This window comes from Podarcis cretensis (assembly GCF_951804945.1).
Source record: "Podarcis cretensis genome assembly, chromosome: 12".
In the NCBI taxonomy this organism is placed as follows: domain Eukaryota; kingdom Metazoa; phylum Chordata; class Lepidosauria; order Squamata; family Lacertidae; genus Podarcis; species Podarcis cretensis.
The window spans coordinates 394,243-420,631 of record NC_137181.1 but is presented as its reverse complement, the minus strand read 5'-3'; the positions used below and the strand labels follow the sequence as shown (position 1 = coordinate 420,631).

At 50.7% G+C, this 26,389-nt stretch overlaps 1 protein-coding gene across 1 annotated transcript; it reads right to left on the bottom strand.

The window, feature by feature from the left end:
• Positions 1 to 733: 733 nt before the first annotated feature.
• On the bottom strand, positions 734 to 24,713 carry LOC307227200 (uncharacterized protein). Its single transcript, XM_079996460.1, has 17 exons — positions 24,609 to 24,713; positions 20,563 to 20,669; positions 20,215 to 20,372; positions 19,956 to 20,077; positions 19,709 to 19,840; positions 17,863 to 18,391; positions 16,762 to 16,863; positions 16,133 to 16,211; positions 15,771 to 15,979; positions 14,640 to 14,882; positions 13,834 to 13,932; positions 5,442 to 5,635; positions 4,828 to 5,002; positions 3,609 to 3,768; positions 2,550 to 2,703; positions 2,221 to 2,332; positions 734 to 1,494 (listed from the first exon to the last, which is right to left on the bottom strand). The coding sequence occupies exons 1-17, from the start codon at positions 24,618 to 24,620 to the stop codon at positions 1,313 to 1,315; spliced, it is 2,769 nt and encodes a 922-aa protein (XP_079852586.1). The 5' UTR covers positions 24,621 to 24,713; the 3' UTR covers positions 734 to 1,312.
• Between the last annotated feature and the right edge of the window lie 1,676 nt (positions 24,714 to 26,389).

The window sequence follows — 26,389 nt, the reverse complement described above, 5'->3', positions numbered from 1 at the left end:
GAAGGAACCCCCAAAGGTCATCTAGGCCAGCCCCCTGCAATGCAGGAATCGCAAGGCCAGAGCTCTCCAAATGGTGACTGCAACTGGGGGCAACTTCCCTTACATGGGCCTCTCCCCCAGATTCCCAAGACTGCCCCCCCAGCAGGTGGCCCAGGAGGAAGCGGGTGCCACTCCCAGGAGTGTGGACTGAGTGCGAATTTTGCTTTCTCACTTCCGCAACCTTTGCAGAACCTAAGGACCACCTTGCTGTCTCAGCCCCCCATGGCCGGCCCAATCCCTCCTTGGGTGGCCAATTAATGCCCCTCTTGCCCCACTGGAGGATAACTGGCCTTCAGAGGGACGGCAGCCCTCATCCTACCCACCTGCTCACCCAAAGCTCTGCCCAACCTTTTAACTTTATCTAAACTGGTAGCCATCGTGCCATCCTGTGGCAGGGAATTCCACTGGTTAACTATGTGCACTGCAGTGCATATTTTAGGGGGCAGGGAATGTGGGATCAGAAAGGTTTCACAATAGCCTGAGGTGCAGAGAAGAGGATGAGGAAGGCAGTCTGGCCCTACTCCAAAAGCCCCACAGTGGAAGAGGGGCAGCCCTGGCATCGTTGACTGGGCACCATCCCAAACGCTTTGGGGCTCCCAGCATGGTCAGTGGGGTGATGGGGGGCATTTGGAGGGTCTCTGGAGGCTCCCCACCCCGATCCAAGCCAGCACAATCAGAGGCAACACAATCAGGAGACCCGTCAATGTTTTTTTTATTGGAAATTGTTAAGGCACAAGCTGCAGAGAAGTTTTTTCAGGAGTTCCGCGTCCCATTTGGCCCCCCCTGCCCCCCAGGACTCCTTTGGGCCTCTGCTGGGGGTGGGGAAGGACTGCACCCGTTTGCGTCAGGCATCTTCAGAAATGGGGGTCCCCGGCCTCCTCCACCCCAGGCCCTCTGCTCCCCCTTCCCTCCTCCTTCTCTGCGTCCCCCAGGAATTAAGAGCCTGGGCTTTCGAAATGGATTTCTTCTTCTTTTAAAAAAGGAAAGAAACACCCATCGTGCAGCTACAGGTGAGGGAAACAAGAAGTCAGGCTGGAGACTGGAAGACGAGTGAAGGACAAGCCTCGTCCGCAGAGGCAGGCTTCCCAGCGGACCTGGTGCGGTGATGACGAGGGCGCTGAGAACGTGGGCGGCTCCGAGGCGGAAAGTCCAGCCCCGCAGGGAGCCCTGCTGCGCCAAACCTTCAGAGTCGCAGGAAGAGAAGTGGGTGGGGGGCAGAAGAAAGTGCGCCATGCGTCGAGGGAGGGGCCGGGGGGTGGGAGGCCTTGCTGGCCTAGCCGGGTCCTTCTCCTTCTTCGTCCGAGACGTCCTCCGAGGGCAAGGTGCGCAGGTGGCTGGCACGGATGCTGCCGAGGGCGGGGCAGGCGGCCAGGAGGACGGCCACCCCCTCGGGGGTCACGCCGGAGCCGTCCAGGTTGAGCTGCACCAGGGGCACGTGGCGCAGGAAGCGGAGCCCTGCGGAGAGACAGGAGGGGGCAAAAAGGCAGCTGGGCAGGGACAGGGTCTTCCTGCAGCCAAGTCTCCCCCGTGTCCTGGTCTGTGCCTCTCAGGGAGGACAAAGGGCAGAAAGAGCCTTGGAATCGTAGAATCACAGAATGGTAGACTTGGAAGGGATCCCTAGAGTCATCTAGTCCACCCCCCGGCAATGTGGGTTCTGCTTCGTTGGAGGTTTTTCAGCAGAGCTGTCAGGGACGCTGACATTGCCAGGGGTTGGGCTGGATGACCCTTGGGGGTCCCTTTCCAACTCTTATCATTCTGGTTCTATTTTCCGCACCCCCCAGAGAGAAAGGGGGGGGTGTCCTCTGCTTCCCATCTCTGTGCCGGCAGCTGACACCCCAGGCCAGCCCCCCGCCAAGCTGTTCTCGAGCGGCGTCCCCCAAAGTGGCAGTACCAACCCTGGTGGGTGGGTGGGTGGGTGGGGGGGGGAGCCCTGGAGATGCCAACGGCTGCGAGGCTTCGGAGAGCCCGTATCTCCAGATCATGCTCATCTCCTTTGCCAAATTAATTAATGGAACTAAAGGGCTTTAATCGGATTTTGAGTGAATGTGCAATCAGCCGTTGCGGTTTCGAATGTCGCTGCATTTCGTCTCTCTTAGTGGGCCGTGGAAACTGCAGCTCTGGACACCGCTTCTGGCCAGGTGGGGCTGGGGGCCAGAAAAGCGTTGGGGGGCCAGGACTCACCTCGGTCTGTCAGGCGGGTGCGGCTCAGGTTCACCTTGAGCAGCTGCTTACAGCGGGAGATGCCCAGGCGCACCACTGTGTCTCCAACCGGCGTGCTGGCCAGACTCAGCACCTGGGGGGGGGGAGGAAGATGATAAAGTGGGGGGGCAGGGCCCCTGGGGCCCTCATGCCTGCCCTGCCCCAGGTCTCTCCCTCTCTGTGTCTCTGCAGCCGCCAAAAGAGAGGAGCTTGGAGGAGGGAAGGAGCCCTTGCCAGCGCCTGCCACTCCGCCAGGGACAGAGCCGGCTGAGCCCCCCCCCCCCTTGGCGCTGCTCCCTTCCCGGCCGTACCTGCAGGTGGGGCAGAGTGACGATGCAGCGCGCCACCCCTGCGCTGGAGACGTTGAGGCGGTCCAAGCACAGCTCCTCCAGAAGCGGCAGCCCCTGGACGTGGCGCAGGCCCAGGTCCGTGGCCAGCGTGTTGCAGAGAGACAGGCGGCGCAGCCTGAAAGAACCGCAGAAGAGCCTCAGGTCGGGCCATCGGACCCCCCCCCCCCGTCTAGTGGCCAAAGATGGCCTCTGGACCCCACAGCACTGAGGTCCAGCTCCGAGGGTCCATTGCGAGAAGTGAGGATACAGGGAACCAGGCAGAGGGCCTTCTTGGTAGTGACACCCGCCCTGTGGAACGCCGTCCCATCAGATGTCAAGGAAATAAACAACTCTCTTGACTTTTAGAAGACATCTGAAGGCAGCTCTGTATCGGGAAGTTATTAATATCTGAAGGACTATTGTATTTTAATATTTTGTTGGAAGCTGCCAAGAGTGGCTGGGGAAACCCAGCCAGATGGGCAGGGTTTGAATAATAAACTATTATTAGGTATTCTTTTTCTTTTTGTCTTATTTAACTGACTGTAATACAATTAATAATTTTTTTAAAAAAAAACCTAATTTAATTTAATTTGTATACTGTCCTATACCTCATAGATCTCAGGGCGGTTCACAACATAAATGTCTCTGCCGTTTCTCAATCAAATTATTCCCACAGTGGCTTGCAAAGAATCAGTAATAATGACGACACGGCGGAGCGTAACAGAGTGTCACAAATGCAGCTTAAATCATATATTCATCAGGGAAACCATTTCAAATATTCTAATAATGATAATATCATTATTATTATTAATGGCTAATGCTAGCCTATCAAAGCATTACTTCTTAAGCTGCAAAAGGATACCCTCTGCTGAACTCCCGAACGTGAGGCAGAAAGGAGAATCTCCAAGAAATCTCCGCAACCCAACATCCTGGACCGCTGCCCAGGGAGCAAGGCCTGCTATGAAGGGGGGGGGTTGGGGGGCTGGAGTGCAGAGCCCAGCCTTGCTGTGGGGGGGCAGGATCCGTGCACCCATTCCTCACCTGCTCAGCTGGGGCAGGTGCTGCAGCCCCTCGTTGGTGATGTGGCTGTAGTCTGTCAGGTCCAGCTCCAGGAGCCCTGCCAGGCGGCAGAGGGCGGCCAGGCCGTCGTCAGTGACCGTGTGGCGGCTGGGCAAGGCCAACTGAGAGAGGGCAGGCAGACCTGAAGAAAGAGCCCCAAGGGGTGGGTTGCCACGTGGAAGCGCCTCCAAGCCAGCTGGGAACCGCAGCGCAGCTCCCAACAACCCCCCAACATCGGGGGACCTGGGGGCCACCTCTCCAACACTCCTGGACAAGGTGGCCAGGGAAGCCAAAACTGAGCAGGTGCCAGGGGCCGCTCCTGGCTCTGTCTGCGGCATCTACAGCACAGGGTTATTTTCGGCAGGGCTGCTCGCCTGGAGGACACGGCTGCTTGCCCCAGGTGAGTGCCCTAGAGGTGGGCTGCAGGGGAGCTTTGGGTCAGAGCCCACAGACTGGGGCTGGGCTTGGAGAAGTAGCTTTCCAGGTCCCAACCCACAGTTACGACTCCTAAGGTGGCTTAACATGCTTTTTCAATCTTGCACAGTCAAACCTCAGTTCCGTTTCCAAACCTTTCGGCTGCCAAACACTGAAAACACGGAAGCAAACACTCGCAGTTTTCGGAAGCTGAACGTCGGATGCGCCGCTTGAGTGCAGGAAGCTCTGGCAACCAGTCGGAAGCTGCGCCTTGGCTGTCAAACGTTTCGGAAGCCAAACAGGCTTCCAGAACGGATTACGTTGCAGAACCAAGGTTTGACTGCATTTTAAATTGTTGCAGCCTGGGACTTCAGGGTGAGCAAAACATTAACAGTAATAATTCCAATTATAAACCAATGCTAATAGCAAGCCACAGGTCCTGCCTCAGCTGCCAGCGAAGCTCTGTGCTCTCACTTCCTGTCCTGCATTTCATTCCGGGTTGGTCTAGATGACCGTTGGGGGTCCCTTCCAAGTCTAGAGGCCGGTGATTCTAATGCGCCCTCACTGCCCAGAGGAAGCTGTTGTGGAGGGAACTGTCGGCCAGGGGGCATCTTCTGTGTGCCTACGGCAACACCACCCCCTGCCTCCCTGGTGCCAGAACTGCCTCTCCAGCCTCTGCTGGCAAACCTTCTCAGGCCGCACTTCCCTGGGCGGGACAGCACCCACGGGCAAAGAGACAATGGGGCCCTTTCCCGAGCGCCTGAGGGGCACAGCCCCCGCCCCGCACCTGAGACCAGCTCCAGGGCCGTGTTGCCGTCCACCGACTGGACCCCCGAGAGCGTCAGGGTGCAGAGTGCCGGGTGCGAGGAGAGCGCCCGCAGGGAGGCCTCGCTCACCGGGGTCCCGTCCAGATGCAGCGTCAGCAGAGCCTCCAGGCGCCGCAGGGCTGATACATCCACCACCTGCGGAAGCAAGACAGCGCGGCCGCTTGAATTATTATTATTATTTATTGAATTTATATATATCCTATACCCGGGGGTCTCGGGGCGGCTCACAGAATCAAATCAAGACATAAAGCCACAAAATGCTGAATTAAAAATAAAAGAACAACCCAATACCCCCCCAAAAAAAACACATTTTAAAAGGGCAATATTTCACTGCGCTTAAACCCCGAGGAGCTTGAGGCGACTTCCAAGGTCTTCCCAAGAGCGTCACAGTCTCCCGGGCCCGACGCTCTACACCACACTGGGGTGGTTGGGAAAGCCCCCCCCCCATCACACACGGGACCAAGAGAGGACCACCCCCACCCACCCACCCACCCCCAGGTGCCAGCCGGCTGCACCCGTCCCAAGCTCCCCCCCCCCGGAGAAGGCCCTTTTCCAGACTGCGGGGGCCACTTACGCCCGTCTGCTTGATGCTGAGGGTGCAGAGCCGGGGGGCGCACTGGGGCAGCAGGCCGAGGGTGCCGTCCGTGACGCCTGTCTGGTTGAGGCTCAGGTGGGTGAGGGAGGGGGGCGCTGAGAGCAGGAACTTGCCCAGGCCCCGATCCGTCACGTGCGTCTGGTCCAGCGCCAGGTGAGACAGCTGGGGGAGCCCTGCGGGGAGAGCGGGGGCCAGATCCATCACACGCCCATTCATTTCTCCATCGTTCTTCCAAGGCATCCATGCCCATCTTTTTGCCGGGCACAGAAAACCCAGCGACACGGACCAGAGTAACATGGCAACGCTTGCAACCCAGGAACAGATTGCTTTCAATGATTACCATATGGACAAAATTAACGATATTTGGAACGTATTTATGAAAAACACAGTGACCCATGAATTGATGTATACTTGAGGGAAACAATAAGCTTAACCGTTTACATATATACAGTATATTATAATTTATTTATAATTATATTTATGATGATACCGAATTATAGTTCTGTCACCTTAATTATATTTTATTGCCATGTTGTTTCTTTCCTCTGCCTTCTTTAGGTATTCTTTTTATCTTTTCTTTTATTTAACTCACTGTAATATTCTTAATATTCTAAATAAAATATTATTTTTTTTAAAAAAGTCCTATTGATTAATTGATTGTATTAAATTTGTATACCGTCCTACACCCTGTAGTTCTCAGGGCGCTTCACAACATAGATTTCTCTGCCGTTTCTCATTCAAATTATTCCCACAGCGGCTTGCAAAGAATCAGTAATAATAACGGCTCGACAGAGCGTACTAGAGCGTCACAAATGCAGCTGAAATCATATATTAATCAGTGAAACAATTATGTTCTATAAAACACTGCCTTAAAAGCGACAAGTGAAAATAAGCTAAGCATCACAAGCCAAAATCTTATTCTGTGATCAGCAAGTCAATAAAGAAGAATTGTAATTTTATGCTGCGAAGCGCCCTGAAATCTATGGGTCTAGGGGGCAGTATACAAATTTAATAAATAAATGCAAACGCAAAATAAATGCCTAAGGGTGAGGGGCCCCTTTTTTCATGGGGAGAGCTAAAAGCAAGTCCTCCTTCTCGCAGCGCAGAATTGAAATGTGGAACTCCCTCCCACCAGAGGCTGGGATAGCCAGGAATTTGGGTGGCATTTGAAGAGGATGAGATAAATTCATGGAGATGAACGCTAGCTCAGATTATTATATATGTACAGGTAAGGAGGGATGAAACTGTATTGAAGGTATGGAATATAACATCAAATGGAACTGTGTGTGTTAAAAAGAAAAGGAAAAAGGGAGGGGAGCTCTATTTTGCAAAAGGTTTACGATGGAAACTTCCCATCCTTTATTATCTATGGAGCTGGAATTTAATTTTTTTTATTTTTTTAATAATATTTATTAAATTTTAGTTTAACAATAAAATACATAGATAATAACACAATCTTTTCCAATATCCACATTTCATATTCATCTTTGGACTTCCTCACAACCCTTGTTCCTGCTTTCTAAACTCATAAATTTTACCAGCAAATTATTAACTTGGTTTAATTCATATAATATAATTTTCCAATATTAATATCTCAAATTTTGGGATTTAACATACTCTTATTGAAACTTAATCATAAAATGTTACTTATCCAAAATTTATCTTTTCGTCTTCCAATTAAATTTAAATTTCTATTCTTTATACCTAGTTTGTTGAAGCCATGTTTTTGCTAATCTTACATCTTTCTTAACATTCATACAATTTACAATATTTTTGTAGATAGTCCTTAAATTTCTTCCAGTCTTCCTCCACCAGTTCTTCTCCCAGGTCTCGGATTCTGCCAGTCATCTCCGCCAGTTCCATATAGTCTATCAGTTGCATCTGCCATTCTTCCAGTGTGGGTAATTCTTGAGTTTTCCACCTTTTTGCGATGAGTATCCTTGCTGCTGTTGTAGCATACATAAAAAAGATTTGATCCTTCTTTTGCACACTCTGACCAACAATGCCCAAGAGAAAGGCCTCTGGTTTCTTAAGGAAGGTATACTTACAATACCTTTTTCAGTTCATTATAAATCATTTCCCAGAAAACCTTCACTCTAGGGCAAGTCCACCAGAGGTGAAAGAATGTTCCTTCAGCTTCTTTACATTTCCAACACTTATTGTCTGGCAGGTGATATATTTTTGCTAGCTTGACTGGGGTCATGTACCACCTGTATATCATTTTCATAATGTTTTCTTTCAAGGCGTTACATGCGGTAAATCTCAGACCTGTAGTCCATAACTTTTCCCAGTCAGCAAACATGATGTTATAGCCAATGTCCTGTGCCCACTTTATCATAGCTGATTTAACCGTTTCATCCTGTGTATTCCATTTTAACAGCAAGTTATACATTCTTGAAAGTATCTTAGAGCTGGGTTCTAACAGTTCTGTTTCTAACTTTGATTTTTCCACCTGGAATCCTATCTTTTTGTCCAACTTAAAAACTTCTTTAATCTGAGCATAATGTAGCCAATCTCGCACTTTGTCTTTTATTTTCCCCATACTCTGCAACCTCCAGTTATCTCCATCTTTTTCTATTATTTCCCAATATTTCGGCCATTTGGCCTCCATATTGAGTTTTTTCAGGGCCTTAGCCTCCATTGGTGATAACCACCTTGGGGTCTTGTTTTCCAATAAGTCTTTATATTTCAACCAGACGTTAAATACTGCTTTTCTGACAACATGGTTCTTGAAAGTCTTATGTATTTTAGCCTTGTCATACCACAGATATGCATGCCAACCAAACGCATTGTTGAATCCTTCCAAATCTAAAACATCAGTGTTCTCAAGAAGTAGCCAGTCTTTCAACCAGCAGAAAGCTGCTGATTCATAATACAACTTTAGGTCTGGCAGGGCAAAGCCCCCTCTTTCTTTAGCATCAGTTAATATCTTAAACTTAATTCTGGGCTTTTTGCCCTGCCAGACAAATTTTGAAATATCTCTCTGCCACCTCCCAAAACACTCCATTTTGTCCACAATCTGCAAAGTTTGAAACAAAAACAACATTTTTGGCAATACATTCATCTTAATAGCAGCAATACGTCCTGTCAAGGAAAGTTTCAATCTTGACCAACCATCTAGATCCCTTTTAATTTCAGACCAACATTTTTCATAATTGTCTTTAAATAAATTCCTGTTCTTCGCTGTTATGTTTACCCCTAGGTATCTTACTTTTTTAACCACATTTAATTCTGTCTCTTTCTGAAACCTTTCTGATTCTGAAGAAGTCAAATTTTTTTCTAAGACCTTGGTTTTTTGCTTATTAAGTTTAAATCCTGCCACTCGACCAAACTCATAAATCAGTTGCAACACCCTTTTAGTACTAGGCTCTGGCTCCTGTAGGGTTAAAACTAGGTCATCTGCAAATGCTTTCAGTTTATATTGTTTCGCTCCGACCTGGATACCTTCCACCAACCGGTCTCCTCTGATCATATTCAAGAGCACTTCTAGGACCGATATAAATAACAAAGGGGATATAGGGCAACCTTGTCGTGTTCCTTTTTCAATTCTAAACTCTTCTGTCACCACATTGTTAACTATCAGTTTTGCCTTTTGCTCTGAATAAATTGCCTCTATCCCCCATTGTAAAACCCCTGCCCCACTCCCATTCCTTCCAAATTTTTCTTCATAAACTTCCAGGAGATATTGTCAAAGGCCTTCTCCGCATCTATAAATATCAAGACTGCTTTTGTATTAATGTTTGTTTGCAAGAGTTCCAAAATATCAATAATGTTCCTTGTGTTTGCAAACAAATGTCTACCTGGGAGAAAGCCTGCCTGGTCCTTGTGAATTACTTCATTTAAAACTTTTTTAAATCTACTTGCTAAAATGTCTGCAAATATTTTGTAATCCACATTTAGGAGGGAGATGGGGCGGTAATTCTTAAGTTGTGTCTTTTCAGTTTCTAGTTTGGGTATCAATGTGATGAAAGCTTCTTTCCACGACTCCGGTGCCTTCTTCCCCTCCATAATTTCATTGCAAACCTCCATTAATGGATGTATCAAATAGTCTTTCAATGTCTTATAATATTTGGAGGTAAGCCCATCTGGCCCTGGAGACTTGCCCAGTTGCATGTTCTGAATGGCCTCCTCAATCTCTAATTGTGTTATTTTATAATTCAGGATTGATCTATTCCGCAGAGACAACTTTGGTAAACCATTCTTCTTTAGAAACTGTTCTATCTCTGATTCATTTTGCGGCCCTTGAGTATATAGTTGTTTGAAATATCTCTGGAAGCACTTTCTGATTTCCACTGGGTTCTGAATATTTCTTCCCTCAATTTCTAAATTTGTTACTGTGTTCAGCTTTTGTCTCTTTTTCAGCTGCCATGCTAGCAGCTTTCCACATTTATTTGCTGATTCAAAGGATCTTTGTTTCATTAACTTAACTTTCCATTCCACTTCCTGATTTATCAGTTTTGAATATTGTGCTTGATAATGTTTGATTTCTCTTAATATCTCCTTTGATTTCGGTCTCGATCTTAACTTCTTCTCGCCTTCTTTAATTTTCTCCAAGATCTTATCTTTCTTATCATTCTGTACTTTTTTCTTAATAGTATTCTGTTGTATCAGAAACCCCCTCATGACCGCCTTACTTGCGTCCCAGACAGTTCTTTTTTCCACCGTAGTGTTCAGGTTTATCTCAAAATAGTCCTTCAAAGCTTTTTGGGCCTTTTTAATAATGTCCTGATCTCTAAACAAGTTGTCATTCATCCTCCATCTAAAGGAGCCGGTTGGAATTAATCTCATATCCATCTTCACCGCATTATGGTCGGAGCAAGTCTTTAGGCAGATTTCCACTTTTTTTTATCTTGGGTGCCAGGCCTCTGGTTATCCAAATTTGGTCGATTCTTGTCCATGTCAGTTGGGCTTCAGAAAAGAATGTTCCTTGTCTTCCTAGAGGGTTCTTTGTTCTCCAAATGTCAATCAAGTCCATGTTGTCAGTCATTTCAAAGAATGTTTTCGGTAGTCTGCCGTCTTTTGTCACGTTTTGGCTATGTGACTTGTCCATATTGGTTGATACCACTCCATTCATATCTCCCATCATGATGATGTTATCATAGTCCAGATAGTCCAGCATAATCTCGTGCAGCTTCTTGTAGAATTCCGATTTTCCCTCATTTGGCGCATAAATTCCCAATAACAAAAACTTTTCTCCTTGGGTCTGGATCTCAATTGCCAAAATTCGTCCTTGTTCATCTTTAAATAAAAATTTTGGTGACAGGCTCTCTTTTGCATATATCACCACACCTCTTTTCTTTACTCGATCTGATGAGATAAATTCTTGGCCTAATCTTTTATTTATTAACACTTCTCTATGTAGCCTAGTCACATGTGTTTCTTGCAAGCAAATAACGTCCAATTGTTCTTTTTTCAAAATATGAAATATCCTTCTCCTTTTCTCCGGAATGTTGGTGCCATTTATGTTCCAACTCAGAAGTTGCAGAGACATCCTGGTCAAATCTGTTATTGTTCTGGTGGTGGTATCTTTTTATCCTGGTCTACAGACCCCAGAGGTGTAGGTGTGGGTACAGGCTGTGGTCCAGCCCCTGAGGGTCTTTCAATCCCTTTCTGAAGGTCCTCTCCGTAAGTATTCAAAAATTTATCTCTGTCTTCAGCTGTTTTAATTTTGACCTTCTTCCCCCTGAATGTAAAAGATAGTCCTTGTGGAAATTCCCACCTAAAGATAATCAGGTTGCTCCTCAACAGCTTGACTAATTCAAGGTAGGTAGATCTAAGATCCAAAAGTTGTTTAGGAATGTCCTTGTAAATCTCTGCTCTTTTGTCCAAAATTTCAAGTGACTTTCCGTAATGTAGTCCTAATATTTTATCCCTTTCCTCCTTGGATCTCAGGGTAATCAAACAGTCTCTGGGCTTGTCCTTCCTTGTAAATTTCCCAAGCCTGAAAGCAGTCACAATTTTAAAGTCCTTTTCCTCCTCCAAAGGCCACCACTTGGAAAATTCTTTTGTTAAAAACTCAGTTAAGTTCCCTTGTTCATGTTCAAGTTCTGGTATAAACCTCAATTTTAGGTTATTTTCCCTGGCCCGAAGTTCAATCATAGACAAGTAGGCCTGTTGTTCCCCAACCTGCTTATGGAGTGGTCTCACCTCCTGCTCCAATACTGCAGTTTTCTGAATGGCTTCCTCTGCCAGTTTCTGATTTTCTACAGTGGATTCAGATAAATTGCTAATTGCTTGAGCATTCGAAATAACTTGTTCAGTTAACTTGTTAACAGAGTCTCTGGTCTGATCAATCTTTGCCGTTTGTTCATCCACCTTTTTATCTAGGCCTTCCAATTTTTCATGTATTTTGTCTAATACTGAAGCAGTTCCACCTGCTGCCATATCTTCACCCAACAGCTGCTCACTTTCTTCTAGTTCCAAAACATCAGGGACCGATGATCTGGGCGGCTGGGAAAGTAAATTCAAAGTTGTTTGCTTTTTTCCTTTACCCGCTCTTGTTTGTCTCCCAGTGCCGCTCATTCCACTTCTGTCTACGAGTCAAGGTCAAACTGAGTATGTTCTCATGGGAATCCACAAGCCCATAAGATAAACAACCAAATAGGAGGAAAGGAAACCAAAAGGAAAGTCACATATAGTTGTAAATCCAAAAATCCTCTAGGGGGAGTCCACTTGTATTGTAGGGAAGAAGTCAAATTAATTAATATCAGTTATTAAAATTTTCCAGACTTCAATACTTTAAAAAGAATGTCCAAACAGCCTTTAATTTCTTGAAAGCCCTTCAGCAGTTGTATTTAGCAGAGTTGGTCTCAATATATAACAATGTCTCAATAAGTGCAGGATGTAACAGTTCAAAGCAACAGTTCCATTTAGGCTCAGCTAATACTGGCACCAGCAACAAAATATCAAAGTCTTGCAATCTGACAGTTCTGGTGTCTAGGCAGTCCGACTGCCTGGGATTCTTTGTCAATTTGTAAATCCAACAGTTGAGGTATCACACAGTTCATGAATTAAAATAAAGCTTTCAAAAGTTAAGTCCTAAAGTAGCTTAAATAGATGTAAGAGTTGATTGTCTTTTGACACCTCTTCAAAGGCTCCAGACATCAAAGCCTTTGCTTTAGATCTTAGGCAGTGGCAAGAGACGGACTTCCTGGTTACGTCTCTCGTTTTTAGCCGAATTAGCAAAAATTTTGGTCCCAAACATTGTCTTTTCTTATCTTACTCACGAGTTGTTGGTTTCAAGCCGAATGATTCCAGGAAAAGAGGACAGCGCTCGCCGACAGCAGCTACGCGGCTTCACTCCGCAGAAAGAGCGATTGACTCACAGCACTGCGCTAACCCTTCCACGTTCCGAAACCCCTTACGGGGTCCCTTCTGCATTTCGGGGGGCGCTCCTGGTGCCCGCCGAGTCCCACGGCCACAGGCTTACGCTACCTGTGGTTTCGGAGCTGGAATTTAATTTAATTGGGAGTATAACTGCTCATTTATCTTCAGTCGGACGGAAGGATGAAAGGAGCCTGCAAACTTGCCAAGGAACTGATAAGGTTCATTATTGAGTCATCTGCAGTTTGACGGACCGCTCTCCTTGCCAGGCAGAGAGGGAAAATAGCCTCTACAAGGCTATTTATTGGGACAGAGTGATTTTTGAGGTTGCTGTTGAAAGTTGCAAAACAATGGAGCCCAGGACAGAGCGATGGAGAATTTCTGAAGCTCTGCCCAAAGCATGATGGAGAACAGCAACAACTGGGAAAATACAGACGTAACATTTTACAAGGACAGGAAGAAATATCACAGAAAGAATAACTGCCACACACAGGAAGAATAAGAATATAGTTTGAATGCCTCACTTGTAAGTTTATACATCATTTAATGTGTCAATACGAAGGGAAGTTGTTAATATTGCAAGGATTGTTATCTAGACTGGAGTGTAATTGAAATTACTATGATTTTGGAACGCAGAAATAAAGTCAATCACCAAACCATTGAGTCTAGCACATGGGGCCGGGGCACCTAAATTATATAACTTGGTACCTTCATGATTGGTATTAGTAATGGCATTGTAATTTGGCATTGTTATAATGAGGTTATTATTGGACTGTAATTGAAAACTAATACAGAATATTATTTCTTTAACTGAACATAAATTCCTGGAGAAGCCCAGGGCTCTGCCTCCGCAGTCAGAGGCCGCGATGCTTCTGAATCCCCATTGCTGGGGGCTGCGGGGGGGGGGGGGGAGGGGAGAGGAGGCTGGACTAGGTGGGCCACATGGGGCCTGATCCTGCAGGCTCTCATGGGCCTGATCCTGCAGGCGGAGAGGAAGTAGCCAAAAGAGCAGGACGGGTGTGTGTGTGTGTGTGTGTCTGTGACGTACCCTTCAGAAACTGCAGGCAGTTGTCGGTGAGCTTCACACAGGCCGAGAGGTTGAGGTGCTGCAGGCGGGGAAGGTGCTGGACCACAGAGACGCCCTGGTCTGGGGGGGGGGGGGAGAGAAGTGGGGGAGGAGGGTCAGCTCAGGGGGATGAGAGCACAGAACCCGCCCGCCTCCCACAGCTAAGCTCTCAGGTCCCGTGGAGCAGCCTCCTGCCCAGACCCTCTCTGCCCCCCCTCGGTCAGCAATGCTTCAGCTCTGATCCTGCACTGGGGGGGCTGGGATGGATGACCTCTGGGGGTCTCTTCCAGCTCCACCATTCTATGCTTCTTTAGCTGAGTTCCTGCATTGTGGGGGCTAGGCTGGATGACCTCTGGGGGCCCCTTCCAGCTCCACCATTCTATGCTTTAGCTGAGTTCCTGCCTTGTGGGGGGCTAGGCTGGATGACCCCTGGGGGCCCCTTCCAGCTCCACCATTCTATGCTTCTTTAGCTGAGTTCCTGCATTGTGGGGGCTAGGCTGGATGACCTCTGGGGGCCCCTTCCAGCTCCACCATTCTATGCTTCTTTAGCTGAGATCCTGCATTGTGGGGGGCTGGGCTGGATGACCCCTGGGGGCCCCTTCCAGCTCCACCATTCTATGCTTCTTTAGCTGAGATCCTGCATTGTGGGGGGCTGGGCTGGATGACCCCTGGGGGCCCCTTCCAGCTCCACCATTCTATGCTTCTTTAGCTGAGATCCTGCACTGCAGGGGGCTGGGCTGGATGACCCCTGGGGGCCCCTCTGCCCATCCCGCTCCCGCCCCACTCACCGGTGATGACGGAGCAGGCGAGGAGGCTGAGGTGGCGGAGGCTGGGAAAGGCCCGCAGCTGGCCCAGGAGCTGGTTGGTGGCGTAGGGGTAGCAGTCGAGGCGCAGCTTCTGGAGGGGGCAGCCGAAGAACAGCTTGAGGCTGCGGGGGCTGAGCAGGCCCTGCTGCACCAGGTGACCCAGGAGGTGCTCCGCCAGCACCGGCGTCACCGAAGCCAGGCTGCTGCAGTACTGCTTGCTGGGCGCTGCGGGGACAAAGCCGACAGAAACATTGCAGTCCTGAGTTCGGATCCCGCCTTCCCCCTGGAGCGGAGAGCCCAGGCAGCTCACCCAAAGGAAAACCACACCACAGGAGAACCGTTATGAGGACTCTGGGAGGAGATGGGAAGCCCGGGAAGATGCTTTAAGCAGATGAAGTTTCCCAGAACTTTTCCTCCTCCTCTTCCTCATCCCTTGCTTTTGAAGACAAAGGCATGTGCCCTGCTCTCCCCAGAGAGGCTTGCCGGGCGCCTTCATGAGACACCTCTAGGCGCATTCCTCTTCTCCCAGACCCCTGTCTTGCAGGGGCTTAGCTGGGCAATATCAGGCTCTGCATTACGTCGCGCAAATCATGCTCTGAATGTTGCACATGGTCCTGGGACCTTTGGGTTGAGAGAGATATATACCGTATTTTTCGCTCCTTAAGACACACGTTTTTCCTCCAAAAAAGTAAGGGGAAATGTCTGTGTGTCTTATGGAGCGAATGCGTGGTCTCTCGAGCCGAATTGCCCAGGGGCAAAAAGCAGAACGTGCTTTTTTTTTTTTTTTAGAAAGAGAGAAGGGGGTGTTCGGAGGGAGATAAGGGACTCTAGAGATAAAGGAGGATGCCTGGGAGGGGGGGAGGTAAAAGCACATGGATCCTCAGGATTTTTGCATTGGGCTACCCCAAACTCACCGTCAAATCACATATCATGTCTGTGGCCACAGCATGAACCACATAAATCATACATTCACTGTTTCGTTCAGAATATTTTTTTCCCTCCTCTAAAAACTAGGTACATCTTATGGAGCGAAAAATACGGTAAATTGAAGTGATATTAAGCAGCAGCAGCAGCAGCAGCAGGAAGGAGCAAGCTGCAGTGAGAAGCCTCTACCTGTGAGGAGGGCTGTGGCCCCTCGCAGGGACAGCTGGAAGAGCGGGGGCACTGCAGGGGCCGGGCGGCCTGGGGGGGACGTGGCGGCCAGAGAGGCCTTCTCCTCGCCTTCGGGGCCCTGCGCATTCACCCGCTGCAGGCGCAACTCGGCCGCCTGGGCCACAGCCAGGGGGAGGGCGGGCGCTTCGGCTCGGCTCCCGTCGGCCGTCCTGGGGGGCAGAAAGAGACAGGCGATGATGAAGACACCCAGGCGCCCCCTTTCGCTTTGCTTCCCGCCCCCCTTCCACGTTCCCAGCCAGCCTTCCCCTGCCCCCTAGAAAACAAGCGCCCCCAGATAGCCCAGGCTGGGCCAGGCCCCCTACCTCAGCAGGTTGCCCTCCGCCGGCCACTGGTGCCGAGACCCCGGGAGTCCCTGAGCGTGTTCCCCAAAAGACAAGGAGCCTTCAAACAGAAAGAAGACCCCCCCAACTTAGGATCAAGGTTCTTTCCTCGCCCCCACACCACCCCCCTTCTGGCCTACGCCCTGCCCTTCTTTCTGCTCTCCAGAAGTTCCTCCTAACCTTCAGCAAGGGATCTCCCTCCTCAAGAGTAGACCCACTTCCCCCACAAATCAGGGGACCCCCCCTCATCTTGGCTTCCTCGCCCCCACCCCACCCTGTTCCCCACCAGCCAGGTTTGCACTGCTGATACCCAAGGAAGCATCTCGAGCCCCCCCCCCCCCAATTCACACTCCCCCCATTTTAATGAAGTATATTTAAATTTATACTCTGCTTGGCCGTAATTGGGGACAGGAGGGGAGGGCGTGCTGCTGCCTCTCCTTCCTTGGAGGTTTCCAAGCAGAGGCTCCACCATGAGATTCCTGCCTTGTAGCGGGTTGGGCTGGATGACCTTCAGGGGTCCCTCCCAATTCTACAGTGACTCAGGCAGGCCAGATCTTGGAGCCTCCTCCCTCCTGGCGCTGGCCTCCCACCTTCCTGCCTCAGGTGCTGACCTGGCAGAGGCGGCCCCCGGCCCCCGGAAGCCTCTCCTTCCCTCAGGGTCGCCGAGGACTCCTGCTCCATGGGCTCCTCCACGTCCATCCTGTGGCCCCTCCCTGCGGGGACAGAGAGAGCATTTTGTTTCGGACTTTTCTGCTTGAGGGGGCACATCTGGTTGTTGTTGTTGTTCTCCTCCTCTTCAGTTAAACCCCACAGTGACACCCCTGCAAGGCAGGCTAGGCTGACAGGCAGGGAGCGGCCCCCAAGGTCACCCAGCCAACACCATGGCTGAGTGGGGATTCAAACCCAGGTCCCTGCCCAACACTATCCGCTACACCCCCTGGCACAGGCCTGGCAAGGAGTCAAAGGCAGCTCTGATCTGGCCTGGGAAGGGGCTTATTGCCCGCCCACCCCAAGAGGTGTGTCTGCAGAGAATTAATAGGAGCCAGGGTGGATGAAAAATCAATGATTTAACAACAAAAAATTGGATTTTTTAAAATTTAAATCAGATTTTTAAAATTTAAATTGGATTTTTGAAATAAAATGCTTTATCTTTCTAAAGATAAATTTTCCATTTAAATTATTGTTATTAAGGAAATGATTATTTTTCTCCTTCCAATAAAGTACAGCAGAAAAGTTAACATATTAAGACTAGAACAACCTTCATTCCTAGGGGGACAAGGGCTGGGGCTGAGCGACGGAGCCCCTGCTTGGCAGGTGCAGCCCCCCAGGACATCCCCAGGGAGGGCTGGGGGACAGGGGCTCCCTGGCCGACACCCAGGGGAGCTCAGTGGGCAGAAGCAGAGCAGAGCAGCTTGGAGGCATGCAGGGGTAGTGGCGCCCGCCCTGTGGAACGCCCTCCCATCAGATGTCACACAGATAAACAACTACCTGACTTTTAGAAGACATCTGAAGGCAGCCCTGTTCAGGGAAGTTCTTAATGTGTGACATTTTAATGTATTTTTAATCTTTGTTGGAAGCCGCCCAGAGTGGCTGGGGAAACCCAGTCAGATGGGCGGGGTACAAATAATAAATTATTTATTATTATTATTATTATTATTATTATTATTACTACTACTACTACTACAGCAAAAGGCTTCTTCCTGAATACTTACCCCAGCGGTGGGGCTCAGGGAAGGCCAGCTCCCCGTGGCTGTGCAGCCCCGCAAAGTCCCCTGGAGTCACCCTCTGTGCCGGAGAGCGGAGGACGGAAGGCAGGTGGGCGCCCTGAGCGAAGAGGCCTCTCCCCTCTGGGGTCGGGAGACCAGGCCCTGCCATCCCCTCCTCCTCTTCTTCCTCCTCCTCTTCCTCCTCCTCTTCTTCCTCCTCCTCCTCTTCCTCCTCTTCCTCCTCCTCCTCGTGTGGGGTCTGCGGTGGGGACTCAGGCCCCGCCACCCCCTTGGAGGCCGGGGCCTGGGGTGCCGGGGGCCCCACCACGCAGAGGGTGGCGCTGGGGGCCAGGCCCAGGTCCCCCAGGGAGCGGGGCAGGTCGGCTGGCCCAAAGTGGCGCTTGGGGAAGCCCTGCAGGAGGGAGAAGGCGGGCGGCAGCTGCGGGTGAAGCTCCAGGAGGCGCAGGCGGACGGCCTCCAGGGGGGAGGCGGATGGGAAGCTCTGGCACACGGAGTCCCCCGAGGGGAGGCGGATCTGTGGGGAGAAGAGGGGCAGCCATGGGCTGGGTCTCCCACTGCGGGGCATTGCTTGAAGGCATCCCCTAAGGGGCATCTGGCTGGCCTGGGATCCGGCCCGGCCCTTACACTCCTCAGGCCAAAATGACCTCCCCCTCCCCCCGCCAGCATCCCCCGCCCAGCCAAGAATCACAGAACTGTAGAGTCGGAAGGGACCCCTAAGGCTCATCTAGCCCAACCCCGGCAAACAGGCAGACACCCTCTGTAGGGGTGCAAATATCCAGAGTGTGGGGGTCAGGTGGGATTGCTTTGAGGAATTATGAAATATGGAGCAAGCCGCGATGAAAGCATGCCGTTGGCTGGGTTTGATTCATTGACAATGGTTTCTGATCGAATCCCACAAGCCTCTGCACCTCTGCCATTTGCTTTCTCTACGCCTGACAGGCACATATAAGCATTCTGAAACACAGGCCAGTTGCTTCACCAGGCATCCTCAGTACATAAAGATAGAAGAAGAAGAGGAGTTTGGATTTGATATCCCACTTTATCACTACCCGAAGGAGTCTCAAAGCGTCTAACATTCTCCTTTCCCTTCCTGCCCCACAACAAACACTCTGTGAGGTGAGTGGGGCTGAGAGACCTCAGAGAAGTGTGACTGGCCCAAGGTCACCCAGCAGCTGCAGGTGGAGGAGCGGAGCCGCGAACCCGGTTCCCCAGATTACGAGTCCACCGCTCCTAACCACTACACCACACTGCCTCTCGTAGTAGGTTACTTTGACATAGTTTCATCTTTAGCTAGATCTTAAGGGCCAGGAAGAGAGTTCACAAGGAGATGGCAAATACCGCCATCCTGTCTCTCCTGTTTATTCCTCTTTATGACCTCTGGGGTTTTGCCGAATGCCTTCCTCCTTTTACTCCTATTTTATTTACTCTGGACTACTGTGCATACTCAAGTAGGAAATAGTTTCTTTGTAGTTAAAAGAATTTCTTCTGATCTGACTTTGTCCCACGTGGGGTTTTTGAAATGCTCAGAGGGAGTCTGAATGGTTCTTACGAACAATGTGTAAAAAGTTCTTTTGTGAATAAAACGACCTGGGCCGAGGGGGGGGGAGGAATTACTATACGCAGCCCTCCCAGAGTCTTGCTGGTCAAGCCTCATGTGTATTCTAATCAGAGGCCAATCCTTCCTTGTTTTGGTAACGCCACAACCCTCCCTCCTTGAATCAAGCCCCCCCCCCCCCGACTTGCAATTCCCTCCTCTCTTCCCTCCTGGCCCCCGGGGTGGGGGTGGGGAATGGCCCCTGAGGGAGCCTGTGGCTGCTGCTCTTCCTCTCACCCGAAGCAGGCACTGCCCGTCGCTGGGGGGCTGCACTCTCTTCTCCGAAGGGGGGGCTTCCTGCGCCAGCTGGGCCTTGCCCTGGATGCGACGCCGGTCGTCTGCGATTCTCTGCAGGGCCAACTCGTGCTCCTGGGGGGAAGGAAGGGAGCCGTGAGGAGGGAAGGCGGGGCAGGTTCCGCCCCAGAAACAGCCACAATGAGGACCCTCCACCTTGGGGCACCCCCCCCCCGGAAAGCTGTCTCACCTGCCGCTTGGTCCTCCTCTCGGCCCTCAGCTCCTCCGCCAGCTGCTCCCGCTGCTGCTCAGCAAAAGCCTGGCTGCTGGCTTTCCCGGGGGGGTCCTTGGCGGCCCCCTCTGCCCTGGCACCTGGGGGGAGAGGAAAGAGCATGCTGGGAAGCCCACCCCAAAGGAGACAGTGCAACAGGTCCACCCAGGCTGCCTCCCTGGGCCTCCCCTGCGGGGGGGGGGGGAGAGAGGCTGTGGACAGGGAGCCTCTTCTTCACCTGAGGTTGGGCAGCCCAGGCTGGCAGCCGCTGGCCCCGACGAGGCCTCCTGGACCCTCCTGGGGGGGTTGAAGGCGTCCATCGCCCTGCAGTCCTTCAGCGCTCTGGGAGGCTTGCTCTGGGGGGGCGGCGGCTCTTCCGCCCTCTCCTGCAGCAGCCTGGGGAAAGAGAGGAGGAGACGACGAGGCCGTCAAGCAGGAGAAGCCCCAGCGCCTGCGCTGACAGGGAGCTCAGGGCTGGTCAGGGGAGAGCGGGGAGCACCTCCGGGAGCGCAGCCAGCAGAACTGTCTCCCCCCAGGGCAGGGGAGGGGGGCTGGAGGGGACCCCAGGGGTCATCTAGCCACTCACCAGTTGGCAGCCTCCGGGGCGCTGAGGCAGCCGGCGCGGAGGGCATCGCGCACCTGCCGCTCAGTGAAGCCCATCTCATAAAGGGTCAGGAGCAGGTCCCCCAAAGTCTGTGGGGCAGAGAGAGGTCAGAGGATGAAAAACCTCTGGGAAATGATATATAATGAGATGGACAAAGATGATGAAATATACATTTATTAAGAAACCAGAAGCATTTTTACTTGGCATTGTAGAAGATGATATAAACAGAAAGGATTGTAAGTTGTTTTTATATGCAATGAAGGCAGCAAGAATATTATTGGCACAAAAATGGAAGCAAGAAGAACTACTGACGAAAGAAGAATGGAGGATGAAATTGATGGACTACGCAGAATTAGATAAACTAACAGGAAGGATTCGAAACCTGCGGGACCAGAGATTCTCAGAAGACTGGTGTAAATTTACGGACTATTTGAAAAGTAACTGTGATGAACAGATTACGCTAGTAGGTTTGCAAGAAGTTTTGTAAGGTGAAGTATTTGAAATAATGCTAAAAAGACAATGAGGAGAATTATTAGTTAAGGATATTAAAGGTAATATGAAATTAAGAAATGCATAATATGTGAAAAATAATGGGGAACCATCAGAGGCGTCGATGGAAGTCCAAAAATATTGTATAGGATGAGAAGTTATGTTGTATGAATGTTGGAATTAATATGTTAAAAAATTAATGAAAATGTATTTAAAAAGAGAGAGAGAGAGAGAGAGGTGTCAGAGGAACACGGGGAAAAAAGACTTTTCCTCCAGCGCAGCCTCCTCTTCTCTCGGGGGGCTGGCCAGCAGGATCCTTCCCTCCTGAGGTTCAATTTTGACAGAAATGATAAATGTTGCTTAGAAAACTATTGCCTGCTGTCCAAAATTGAGATTACAGAGTAACTCGACTCAAACAGCCCCAAGTCTTACACTGGATGCCTGGTTCCACTCACTCTGGAAGAGAGCTTTCTGTCATGGAAAAACACACACGTAATTTGAGATTTGACAAGGCCTGGAACCTTCCGACACTTTTTATACAATTTGGGACTCTTTCAGGACATAGACGACGGAACCGTCATCTTCAAGCCTGGCAAACTGGAACTTTATTTGTTGATCTGATACAGTCAACACTCTGTACTTGCAATATTGTTATTTTAAGTTGCGTGCAACTTTGTTATCTCTGTTTTATATACATTATAAAACAAAATGATAATAATATAGGAAGAGCCAAATGTCTTGGGACCCCTGAAAGCCTTAATTCAGTCCCATAAATCCATGCCCAGGGTCCCTCACCCTGTAAAAAAGCAATATTCAGAGTGGCTGTTTGCACAACCCACAAAGGAAGATAAAATTGATAAAATGATGCACGGCATGGAGAAGATGGATACGGAAAAGTGTTTTTTCTTCCCTCCCTTCTCTCTTTTATTACTCAAAGTTGTGGGCATCCCACAAAATTGAGAGCTGGATGATTCAGGGCAGAGAAAAGAAAGGGCTTCTTCTTCATGCAGTGCCGAGTTAAATGGTGGAACTCCCACCCACAGGAAGCAGGGGTGGTGGCGATGGGGGGGAGCCTTTAAGAGAGGAGGAGACCCTGTCGCCCCAGCATCTTCTGGGAAGGAAAAAAATTAAGCACGGAGCAGAGTTCCCAAAAAGAGACCAGAGGCAACTAATGTTTCTTCCATCCAGCAGAGCTTTACTGCTACTGAAGGCAAATGAGCATCATGGTCACAAAACCAATACATTCAGGATTGGCCCTGTCCATCAGAAGTCCAGTTGCAGCAGACTTAACGTAAACTAACTGACGAAAACTTACAAACTTATAAGAAGACTAAACCTCAACACTAAGCCCACTATGTACAGAAGATCAGAAGAAAGAAAGAGAAAGTGGGAGTGGGCTCCCCCTGGCCGGACAATAATAGCAGGACCTTGATGGAAGAGATAAGAAGCAGCTCCAGGCAGAAGGAAGAACCCCGAAAATGAGGCACCTTCTGCCTGATGCTTTCAAACAGAGAAGCTTCCAGCACCCTCTGGAATTACAATATTTTTCTGTGTATAATAATAAAATAAGAATAATAACAATAATTTATTTATTCCCCAGCCACTCTGGGCTTCCAGCAAAATATTAAAATACAGTACAGTGGTACCTCTGGTTAAGAACTTAATTTGTTCCTGAGGTCCGTTCTTAACCTGAAACTGTTCTTAACCTGAAGCACCACTTTAGCTAATGGGGACTCCTGCTGCCGCTGTGCCGCCGGAGCACGATTTCTGTTCTCATCCTGAAGCAAAGTTCTTAACCCAAGGTAATATTTCTGGGTTAGCGGAGTCTGTAATCTGAAGCGTATGTAACCCGAGGTACCACTGTAATGCATCAAACATTAAAAGCTTCCCTAAGCTGCCGCTATGTATAAGACGCCCGCTACTTTTGGGGACCCCGAATTTAGAAAATGGCCATATGCACTATCCGTGTATAAGATGCCCCGAGACATTTGACCTTTTTTAAAAGTAAAATAACCTAGTCTTATAAATGGAAAAGTACAGTAAGTAGAATAGAAAAGATCTCTACACATCAGATCAACCCTTTCTGCACCAAGAAATACAAACTGACAGATCCATCCATGGGGGAGGGCGAGGGGGGGTCCCAAGGGCCCCGCTCTGCCCTCCCCAATCTGGGAATTGGATCCGGCCCCCTGCTCTCCAGGAGCCCCGGGGCGAGAGGGAGCCCTCAGACCTTGGGGGGGGGGCGGACTATATTTCTGGGGAGGAAATGCCCCACAAATCACCCAGAGATGCATTTTAAATCAAAGCACACATTCTGCTCATGTAAAAACACGCTGATTCCCGGACCATCCGCAGGCCGGATTTAGAAGGCGATTTGGCTGGATCCGGCCCCCGGACCTAAGTTTGCCTACCCATGTGCTATATGGTAACTTATGGACCTAAAGCCATTTGCACATAACAAAATATGTATTTTATCAAAGTAGCTGTTGAACTGAAATACAATGAAGAAGTATAGTAATAATGAAATTTGGGGGGGGGGGCCTTAAGAGAGTGGGGCCCTAAGCTATAGTAAGCAGCTTATACTGACCCCCCCACAGGGCCGCAGTTAGGGATGGTAGCCCCCGCTAGGGGTGCAGGCGAGTGGGGCGCGTGCAAAATTGCCTTAAAAATGTCCATAAATAGGTCTATAAATATATAAATATTGATTATTGCCTCATGAGAAGAGGTTTTAATCGGAGGATGACTTTCATGGGGTGGGGGTGGTAGGAGAGGCGGAAAAAAGAGCTCACTTGTCTTGGCTGGGGGGGGGGGGAAAGCGCAATCTAGATGGTTCTGCCAGGAGCATAATAAATAATAATAATAATAATAATAATAATAATAATAATAATTTATTTATACACTACCCATTGACCCAGGTACGACTCGGTAGGTCCGGCAAGAGGCAGGGGACCCTTGCAGGCAGGGGGGCTTGACCTCCCCCAGCAGTGCCACCCCACCTCCCCTGAGGAGGCTCCTGGGGGGGTCCTTCTTCACCCCCCAGGGGCTGCCTTCCCTCCTGCCACCCCCCGTCTCCCAGAGATACCACTCCCTGGCGGGGCCGGGGGGGTTCTCTGAGGAGAGCGAAGGTGCCCCCGACCCTTGGGGACTACCCCTCCCCACCCCAGGGAAAAAGGAGGAGTAGCAATAGTACTGCTACTACTACTAATATATATATATATATATTTCTACCCCCGCCCATCTCCCCGGTTCCGGCTGGGCAGGGGACCCTCACGGACTAGAGGCTTGACCCCCCCCCAGCAATGCCCCCCGTGGAGTCTCCTGGGGGGTCCTTCTCCCCCCCCCCAGGGCTGCCTTATCTCCTGCCCCCCCACTGGGCATAGCAATAATGATAATACTCCCTTTCTACCCCGCCCATCTCCCCGGCTTGACCCCCGTGGAGTCTCCTGGGGGCTCCTTCTTTCCCCCCCTCCGCCTCTCCCTGTCGGGCCGGGGGGGGTCCTCCGAGTCTCCCCTCCCCTCCCCTCCCCTCCCCTCCTCACCGGGGGCTCCATCTCTCCGGGGGGTCCCGCAGGAGGCGCCCCTCCCCCTCCCCAGCTCCCAGGCGGAAGCGGCGGCGGCGGCGGCGGCGACGGGAAGCCTGGCGATTGGCCGAGGCGCGGGAGGTCCAAGGGCGCCAGGCTCCGCCCTCTCCTCCCGGCCCCGCCCCCCAGGGGCGCCCGGCACTTCCGGCTCCCCCCCGGAGAGAGCCGGAGAGAGGCCAGCAGGCCTAGTGGGGGCAGGGAGGGGCCAGCAGGCCTAGTGGGGGCAGGGAGGGGCCAGCAGGCCTAGTGGGGGCAGGGAGGGGCCAGCAGGCCTAGTGGGGGCAGGGAGGGGCCAGCAGGCCTAGTGGGGGCAGGGAGGGGCCAGCAGGCCTAGTGGGGGCAGGGAGGGGCCAGCAGGCCTAGTGGTGGCAGGGAGGGGCCAGCAGGCCTAGTGGTGGCAGGGAGGGGCCAGCAGGCCTAGTGGTGGCAGGGAGGGGCCAGCAGGCCTAGTGGTGGCAGGGAGGGGCCAGCAGGCCTAGTGGGGGCAGGGAGGGGCCAGCAGGCCTAGTGGTGGCAGGGAGGGGCCAGCAGGCCTAGTGGGGGCAGGGAGGGGCCAGCAGGCCTAGTGGGGGCAGGGAGGGGCCAGCAGGCCTAGTGGTGGCAGGGAGGGGCCAGCAGGCCTAGTGGTGGCAGGGAGGGGCCAGCGCCTCCCTCCCTCCCTCCCTCCCGTCAGAATCCGCACCCAGAACCCGCCGCCTTCTTTTTCATTTTTATTGATTTTAACATATACATTATAAAATGTACCCCAAAACCTATCACTTATACAATCTTTTTGGATTTCCATCAGCACCTCTGATGATCCACCGTTTTCACCACTTCTTATGCATTTCTTAACTTTATATTGCCCTTATATCTCTTAACAAATCATCCTTCCCCTTCTCCATTTTTGCAATACTCACAAAACTTCTTGCAAACCTACAAACGTCTGTTCTTCACAATCACTTTTCAAATAGTCCGTGAATTTACTCCAGTCTTCCGTGAATTTCTGGTCCCGCCGGTTTCGGATCCTTCCTCTTAGTTTAGCTTCCTGCATAGTCCACTAACTTCATCCTCCATTCTTCAAGCCTCGGTAATTCTTCTTGCTTCCATTTTTGGGCCAGTAATATTCTTGCTGCTGTGACTGCATCTAAAAAGAGCTCACATTCCTCAGAACCCGCCTTCCTCCTCCCGGGCTCCCTCCTGCCTTGCAGGCGGGCTGGACTAGATGACCCCGCGGGTCCCTTCCGCCACTGCAGTTCGAGGAAGCGAATTGAGCGCCCCTTCAATCCCCAGATGGGGCAGCCAGGGCAGGACTTACATATAAGCTAAACAGGCTCTACCTTAGGGCCCCACTCTTGGGGGGGCCAAAAAATTAAAGGGGGGGGGAACTGGTTTTACATTTCCAAAATATAAGATAAAAAACAAATAAAATAAAACCTCCATCCAGCAACCGTGTTTTGTGTTGCGTGGGCTCCTATTTGTTATGTGCAAATGGCTCCAGATACCTATGAGGTCCATAAATTACCTTATAGCATCTATTCCAACACAAAAAGGGCAGCTGGATATATAATGGATATATATCATTACCTTCGGGAGCCCCTTAGGGCCTCATCCAACATCAATCCGGCCATGGGGGCAGCTGCCCATTCCTGCCTGGCCGGGGTTGGACTAGATGACCCGGTGGGGTCCCTCCCGTTCCCCCTCTGCGATTCCACGCCAAGGCAGCCCCCTGGAATCTCCTCCCCCTCCGGGGATTGGAG